An 8,745-nucleotide genomic window follows, 5' to 3' on the forward strand; every position below is an offset into this window, starting at 1 on the left:
TTTGGAGTACACAAACCTCATATCAGTCTTTTTTCCCGAAGTACATGAACGCATCATTACGATACAGTGCACCTTAGTACTGTACCTTATTAATGCTGCAATTGTCATTTGATATTAAACTGCATCTTAATTGCATTCAGTCAAATGTAAATCCCGATCCCCATATTTTGGCATCTTGCCAAATATAATAATTTTGCAAAACTTTGTATTTTTATCCACGGCTAAAGTGGGTAAGATGGGTTTTCGGTTTCGTTGGTTGGACCCCAGAGGAACAGTGGACGATTGGTGATCACATCAGTGCAGAGGTCAAGGGTTAGATTGCGGCTCTGGCCTTCCTTTGTGGAGTTTGCATGTTCACCCCGTGCCTGCGTGGGTTTTCTTTGGATACTCCGGTTTTCTTCCTGGTGTATTAGGCAGTGAATTTGAAACCCTGTTCTTCCATCTCCCAGTTCATGCGTCCTATTAGACCCTCGAGACGCGCCCACCATACTCGGAGCCTCGTCAGTTGTGTTGCTGGCCAGCTTTGACCAGTCCAGGTCTAACTCTCCCATAGTTTGGTGCACTTTCCCGAAAATAACCTCCCCCGTCGTAGTCCCTTTGAAACACTTAGGAGGTCTGCCAGCTCCTCGCACATCTCTAAAGGTTTGCGCTAACTCCACGAATAAAAATTTGCAGTTGCGCTGTGTACTGTACGTCCGTGATCTCATCCAGTGTTAATGAAAATAATTCAAATTCTTTCGTCTTCTGCTAGAGCTGGGCATATACTGTACCTTACCCGCGATTTCTTCAATACGTCTGGCGATTGTCCTCGCTGATAGACTCACGCTTTTGAAGACGTCTTTCTTCTCCGCGACAGCATTCGTGCATTTCTTGACAAACTCTCCATCAGTAAAAGGTTTACCGCTGCTTGCTATCAGTTGAGCAACATGAAAGCTAGCTCGAACAGATGACTGGTTCAGCTAAGCTTGGTGTACAAATGTATTTTGCTAAGCTATCATTCCACTTTTAAGTTTTGACAATTTGCTCGCATTTGTCCTTGGAGGGTCTCGTATTTGTCGTGACGGGATTCATAGTGTCTCCGCAGATTGCATTCTTTGAAAACGGGCACCGCCTCATGACAGATGAGACAGACAGCCTTTTCTTTGCATTGAACAAAAAAATAATCATTTGTCCACTTTGGGTTAAATACCCTGCATTCTGCATCTATTTTTCTCTTACCTAATCTTTTCGGCATGATCCCGTTCTCTTCGAGAGGGGCGGATTTAGGATTTTTTTCTGGGGTTGCCAGATAACGGCACAGACCGCAGGAAGATGCAACAAATGTCACGTTATAGTATATGTGTTCATGAAATAGTTACTAATTAATAGTTAATAATGAAAATACTGTAGTTCAGAATTAAGAAACATTTTATTGCGAAAGCCCGACTTTATCATCAAATACAAATCCACATAGATAAAAAATAAATCAAAATACTCTCTGGTATTTTCAGGGGGGCCGGACGAAATGCAGAGGCGGGCCGGGTCCAGCCCGCTGGCTGTAGTTTGGGGACCCGATTCAGAGTTTTCAATCAGCCTGCCATGCATGTTTTTGGAAAGTGGGAGGACACCAGAGTACTGTACTCTGAGAAAACCCAATCAGGCCCAAGGAGAAAATGCAAACTCCATACAGGGACCACCCAAGCTCGAATTGAACCCACGACCTCTGCACCTCGAGGTCGACACGCTAACCACTGGACCATCAGGCCGCCTTTTTGTTATGTATTAATAAATAGATCATTTTTTAAAAATAAATCACGGAAGGAAATGAATGTAATATCTCCTCTTAATAGCTGTTTAGTTGTTGTCCTGACTACCCAAACATTCGTCGGTGAAATACGTTTCAAACTTGCACATATAAGCGTTTATTACAATTTGACCGTATCAAAACCTCGTCGCGTTTTGTGACGTCCATGACACCACAACGTAGCTTCAGCGAAAGCCACTGCGTCGGCACCTCGCATGCTTTCAATCAGTCGAATTATGTTACACTCGTTTCATACATCAAAACGTCATGCCTTGGTACTTTTCGTGATAAACGCATCGTTAAGTGCTTCACAAAGCACGAAGAGCAAGGTGACGTGTGTCACAAAACAAACGTTTAACGACAGAAACTCGCCCTCGGTCGAGGGGGGAGTCCGTGCGTGCAAGTCGACCTTCAGAAGAATCACGTCGACCGGAGAGGATGGGCTCGCAAGACTCCAATATGACTTGGCAACTGTTTCCTGGGCGTAGTAAGATACAGAAAGAGAAATGTTGCGTGAGTTCCGGTCTTTTTTCTTTCTCAGACCTCTTAACATCCATCCATCCATCTATATCCATTCTCTGTACTGCTTTCAAAATCTACTTAAATATCATCTGGAATTAACTGAACTGTTGATTGAACAAGACCTCGCTGACTAGTTGCAATTAAAATTTGATGATATATTCGGTACACAAGAAATTGATGTGAATAACTCAATTTTAAAACGAGAAGAACTTTGGTCTACAGTTGGTCAAGTTACGCCTGTTTCTTCTTGGGAAAAAATGATTGATCGTTGTTATCCACTCACCAATATTCGCTCGTAAATTGCCTACTTGATCGTAGTCACATTTTCATTAAAAGCAGTGTGAACATTTAATCAGCGATTCCTTTGTCTGCCAGTAGAGGGTGTCCAAGTACCACACTAACACTCATTGGCCGAGCATGACCGTGTTTATATTTGATTTGAAGGCAATTTACTTGGAACAAAAAGCATGACGTGAACAATTGTTTTGCTCATAATAATGATCCAACCTTTTGCCTTCTCAGGCAAAAGCGAAGACCTGGCAGTTGACTTTCCTGGTGGGGATCTTGATCCTGGTGTCAACATTCAGCCTGTTCAGCTTAGTCTATAACAGAAATAAAAAACAGACCGAGTCTGAAACATTGCTCATCAATGAGGACTATGCGCCAAATGGCAGCAACACCAAGGCAAGCCTAAATTTTACCAGCCGTTACCAACATTCCAACTTTTTCGGTTGACCATGACCGGAATGACTCAAAATCTACATACACTTAGTGCTAACTGATGCTAAGCTAATGAAGTCAAATGCTGTTAATTTCAGAATTTGACCGTAACTGAACAACTGGAACTGACCCTTGCTGGAAAAACAGCAGTGAGTGGTCATCTCAAGGACATGACTGAAAGGAGTGCGAGGCCATGACGATGCTAACTGTTGTTTTCTTTCGATAAAGAAAAACATCAGGATGACCAAGTATAAAATCAAATGCTGGCGCAGAGTCGTGATGAAAGATGATGGAGTGAGCCACAACCCACAGACAAATGCTCACAAAGTTCAACCACACTCCAGGAGCAGCTTCTGACATCATTTGCAAGGCCGCACCCCTTAAAGGCCCACATCCAATACACAAATACTACAATACAATAATCACATTTTAAAAACGCCATTCACGTGCAATTTTCCAACCAAATGATTTGTTACAGGATGCTCAAGTGGGGGAGCTGGTTGGAGGTCTCCAAGTGGGCGGTAGCGTCGCCATCAGGGGGCGAGTCAAGCCAGATCTAAAAAGGTGCAATACTAAGCCACCCACGTCCCTCACAAATAAGCCTGCCACCATGACACATGTTGGTGCTTTTGTCTTTCAGTTTTAATGTCGACCTGTTGATGGGCAATAGCAGCAGCAGCGACGTGGCACTTAGCCTGAACCCTCGCATGAATCCCACCTCAAATGAGGTGGTGTTTGGACGCAACTCCTTTCTGTCTGGTTCCTGGGGTGTGGAGGAGCGCAAGCTGGACAAGTTCCCCTTTGCACCTGGCTTCTACTTTGAGGTCTACACACACATCCATTACAAAAATCTATCGGTGGGCAGCACATAGGGGGTTAGCATGTTTACAGGCCTCATATATGTTCGGGGTTAGAATGTTGGTATGTGCTCCTTAACATGCTGGCTTCATTGGTCACCCGAAAAACTAAACATACATTTCCCTTGTTGTCATTCAGATGAAAATCTACTGTGGCGCCGACACGTTCACCGTGTCCGTCAACTGCGCCCGTCTCCTGGAGTACAAATACCGTGTCGACCTGGACCGGATCACCCATGTGAGAGTGTTCGGCGACTTCAAGCTGATCTTCCTTCATCATGGCAAAGTTTGAAGCGCCGCTTTCTGTTCATGCTTATATCTCATACTATCCATATAAAGGGTTATTAAAACCTACTCTTGACTTTAATAATGTAAAATGGCAAGAGAAATTCAAATGAACAACTTGGAACTATGAAGCTCCAGAAGTTGAGGGTTCACGGTGATCTTTTGAACTTTTTCCTGCTCAAATTTTAGTTCTTGACAGTTTATCCATTGTAAAAAAAAACATTAACAATATTATGTTGTCTATTACTCTTGTGAATTCATTAATGCCAATAAAGAGTGTTACAAAAGTATGTTGAGCGAGGACAATGAGTATCATTTTGGCATCTGACACCGATGTGTCGGGATGAATGATCATGATTATACAAAATAATCATGAGTATCATTTTGGCTTGTCATCCTGCAGCCCTACCGTGTAAGGGAGAACAAGATGAAGTGCATTCCTTCCCTTTGGATGCTGGGTTCATCAATTTCACACACGAATTCCGTTGTGACGCGGGGATACGGATCTGGCAGCGTTTTTGACACGAAACAGCAGGAACAATTAATCTGCGGGCCGAGAGAAAAGCAGTGTGTGGGCAGCAGCCGGGATCGCAAGAGGAACGTGAGCAGGCCTTACACGTGCAGAGTCGCTCTCCATTTCTCGTGCACTACAACCTCCGCAGGGAATCTGCGCTGCAATTAATAGACTAATGATTTTATTTTTTTAAATTATCGAAAATGATTTTGCACTGCTGTGAAACGGGACAACAGCCCATTTTCAGCCCTGCCGAAGCACCCCTGAAGTAAATCCAACCCCGTTCGAATTTTATTTACACTATGTCCCTATTTAACAAGCTAGAGAAGCGTTAAAACAATACAATACCTGGTTGAAAAATAAGATGTTATCAACAAAGGTACAGTAAGTAAAGTGCACCACAAGATTCCTCCCACCTCAAGATGACCAGAGTGTGCGTGTGTGCCATCTTTCAGAGTAGTTTGAGTGAACTTCAACAAGGGGGGTGGGGGGGTGAGGACATGGTAAAATTATTCTTCCTTTCCCCGAGGAGGGAATACTCGGTCACAGTGCCGGCTGTAAGAGAATCTTTCATTGTGCTCCATTTTCCTACACCTGTACTGCTTTCACGGGACCAAACAAAAGCGGCGCCTCCATGCAGCCTGCAAGTAATAAGAGCTGAATCCATTAGGCAGGTGGGGGGTCCTCCTGGGGAGGTTGTGTGTGGGTTGCAAAGAGGTGAACACACTCTGGCCTTGTTGAAACCGTTTTGCAACCGTGTCGGTGTTGGGGAGCAATCGAAATGTCTTATTTTGATATAAAGTTGCTCCACATTCATCACACCATGGGGGGGGGGGTCTTATTATCTTCCCTGAACTGACAAGTGCTCCTCCTCCAACCCCCCCTGCAGGCATACACGGGAGGACCGAGGTTTACTAGCTACCCACTGATAGCTCTGCTTATTGACTCCCCACCCCCAAGCCGAAGCAGCAGCAATCACAGCACCCTGGGGAGTCATGGAAGAGGCGGAGACAAGCAAAAGCCAGCTACGGACACCACAAAGCACATAGTCAAGCTTTAGTGGGGACCTCACAGGCAAAATCCTAATACTGTCATGTTCCTGTTCTGGGTCTGGCCAGCAGGTGGCAGACTGAGTGAACTTGCTGGCTGCACACCTACCAATCTGTCAATTATGGAACTGTGTATGTAAGCACCCGCAATCTGTCTTCTGGTTGTGGGAGTATTGTTTATGCCTTGCTATTTCCATGCCCATAGACTATTTCTGGCTTTAGATTTCGTCGTGTTTCGCTTTCGAACTCTCGGTACCAATGGTTTTGTAAGTATTGGATTTTATTTTGTGATTTGGCTTTCGCTTGCGTGTAGTTTGATACATTGTTTTTTGTTTGTCTTCGCGGTCCTTATTTTCCCCCCTTGCCTTTTATGCAAGCGCTTTTTGTTGTTCGTTTTTTGTGCCCTCTGGTCCTTGTTTTGACCAGCGCTTTATCTCTTAGTCGTGGCGATTTTTGTATTAAAAACATATTTTTGCAACGGAGACCTTGTTGACGTCTACACTTTGGGGTCCAAAACTTAATTCGGCTTGTCCGAATCGTAACAAATACGAGCGCGGTCCAAAAATTTAATCACCTACTCATGGTTTTTTTTTCTCGTGGAATAAATACCAACTGTAGCTTGCTGAGGCACATTTATTGTAGTTCAATGTCATTTCACATCGAAATATTATGAGCCCCCCCCCCCCCCCCCTACTACGCCAAAATTGAAGACAGTGCGCGGGCGTCTGAATGACATGTTTGTGGCATGCTTTTGTGAAAAAAAAACCAAACGTAAGGAGTAACGGAAAACGATTTTAAAATCGTTTTGAATTTACTGTAAGGGATGTGAATGCATCAGAACATTTCGCTTTCAAATGCACGGTCCTCTAATCGTATTGCACCCCATGTATCCAGATACGTATCGAATAATCTTTTATTGGAGCGACACATACTTCAGGCACAATTTCAGAAGGAGGCAGATGAGCAAATCACTAACTTGTTTAATTTCCCTTGATGGCTGGGCAGCCATGAATAAAACGGTGAACGTTGTTTCCCATAATCTAGAGCTGTATGTCCCCTTTCAAAGCTTTAATGTCATTTTATCGATATAACTTCGTTCAGCTGGAGGAAAAACACCCACGACACAAATACATCGTGTGCTGAGTCTGGCGTCTGCGTGGGTGTGGGTCCGAGATTGCTCCGTGCCACCCAGCTCCTCCCACTGTATTGAATGCCTCCCACGGCCTCTCAAACGGCAGCTTTTCAGTGTGCGTCACGACTGATTTGGACCCTCTTCGACATCAGCCATTGTTACAAATCGCCTTACGCAAGACGGTTTTCTGTTTTTGGCTTGATACGAGTAGTACAGGCCTAAAAATGGAGTCCCATGTGGCTAAAAAAAAAGCATACAAAGTGTGAGTGTGGATGGTTGTTTGTCTCTGTGTGCCCTGCAATTGGCTGGCAAACGGTTCAGGGTGTCCCTCGCCTACTGCCCGAAGACAGCTGGGATAGGCTCCGGCACCCCTCCCCGTGACCCTTGTGAGGATAAGCGGATGGTAAAATGAAAGAATGAATGAGAAGAGCAATATTACCAGATAAAAATGTGGAATGGAAGAAGAATCCCACGTCCTATTTCATTTCCATGCAAATATAAATGTCGTGATTCTCTGCAAGCAGTATTAAGTGATTTCAACCTCAATCTAGGAAAATGTCTTTTTTTAACACCTCCATTTTCATAGTATTTTATCCTCTTACATTCTTCTTTCGCCCGGTAGTCCAGTGGTTAGCACGTCGGCTTCACAGTGCAGAGGTACCGGGTTCGATTCCAGCTCCGGCCTCCCTGTGTGGAGTTTGCATGTTCTCCCCGGGCCTGCGTGGGTTTTCTCCGGGTACTCCGGTTTCCTCCCACATTCCAAAAAAAAACATGCATGGCAGGCTGATTGGGCGCTCTAAATTGTCCCTAGGTGTGAGTGTGGGCGTGGATGGTTGTTCGTCTCTGTGTGCCCTGCGATTGGCTGGCAACTGATTCAGGGTGTCCCCCGCCTACTGCCCGAAGACGGCTGGGATAGGCTCCAGCACCCCCCGCGACCCTAGTGAGGATCAAGCGGTTCGGAAAATGGATGGATGGATGGATGAATGAATGTTTCTTTCTTTCTGACACACACAATGGTTCACAGATGTCAGATTGCCACAGTGTAGCGCCAACTACTGGCAAGGAGGACTTACTGATGTCTGATTTATTTATTTTTACTGAAGGAACACATGTATCCATATTGAGTGACCAATTTGCACTATTGATATGTCGTGACTGAACGAGATAGTATGACTTGGCTTATTGATCTGCTGATCCCAAACAATGACTTGTCGGAAATTTAGTGGCCGAACTTCGACTTGAACATATGTGACTTACCCCCCACCTCCGGAAAACAGATCTAATTTAAAGAGACGTTTCTTCATCTTACTCAACTCAACTGTATTTATAGAGCACTTAATTGAATGACGTCCGGTTGTCTTTTTGAGAAAATGCGTTACATTCAATACACGTGTGCACCGCGTGAAGCAAGCGGAAACTCTCAAGAGATGCGGAATGCTTTGGCGCGGTGCACTTCTTCGCGCCTCTCGACGCCCACATAGCGTTGGTGAAGCCTCTAAATGACCGGCATCCTTTGGCTGTCGCATGCATAAACGCGGAACGGGGAGATTTGAAGAGAGCGGGAAGAGTGCAACATTTGCGTGTGTACTCGTCTGTGCCGGCAGAGTGGTCACCATGGCAACAGCCACCCCGGTCAGTCGGATCAACAGGAAATGAGAAGCCAAATTATCAGAAAAAGGGGGAAAAATGTCCTCATTTCGCACAAGGAGGCTTGAAGGTGGACACAAAAAAAAAGTTGAGAATCAACTTCGATTTCAAGATAGCGGTTGAGTGTCTGGTTTCCTTGTTCCCTCGCATTTCCCCACTGGCCTGGTTGATGACTTGCTTCTTCGTTTCATCATTTCCCAGGCCTACCACACTCGCTTCCACATTTCCTCCCTTTC

General features: G+C 44.9%; 1 protein-coding gene across 2 annotated transcripts; it reads left to right on the plus strand.

Moving 5' to 3' along the window:
- The first annotated feature begins 3,053 nt into the window (after window positions 1-3,053).
- Window positions 3,054-4,457, plus strand: LOC147196568 (galectin-8-like). Of its 2 annotated transcripts, XM_086127712.1 has the most exons (5): window positions 3,071-3,174; window positions 3,254-3,319; window positions 3,504-3,589; window positions 3,666-3,849; window positions 4,022-4,457. In XM_086127712.1, exons 2-5 carry the CDS (start codon window positions 3,266-3,268, stop codon window positions 4,172-4,174), a joined length of 477 nt encoding a protein of 158 aa, XP_085983838.1. In that variant the 5' UTR covers window positions 3,071-3,174; window positions 3,254-3,265; the 3' UTR covers window positions 4,175-4,457. The 2 variants fall into 2 exon arrangements, with proteins under 2 accessions (XP_085983839.1, XP_085983838.1); XM_086127713.1 differs by having other exon boundaries at window positions 3,054-3,319.
- Window positions 4,458-8,745: the final 4,288 nt, after the last annotated feature.

The sequence above is a fragment of the Hippocampus guttulatus genome, chromosome 13 (assembly GCF_054856545.1).
Source record: "Hippocampus guttulatus isolate MCC_2025c chromosome 13, RoL_Hgut_1.0, whole genome shotgun sequence".
NCBI lineage: Eukaryota > Metazoa > Chordata > Actinopteri > Syngnathiformes > Syngnathidae > Hippocampus > Hippocampus guttulatus.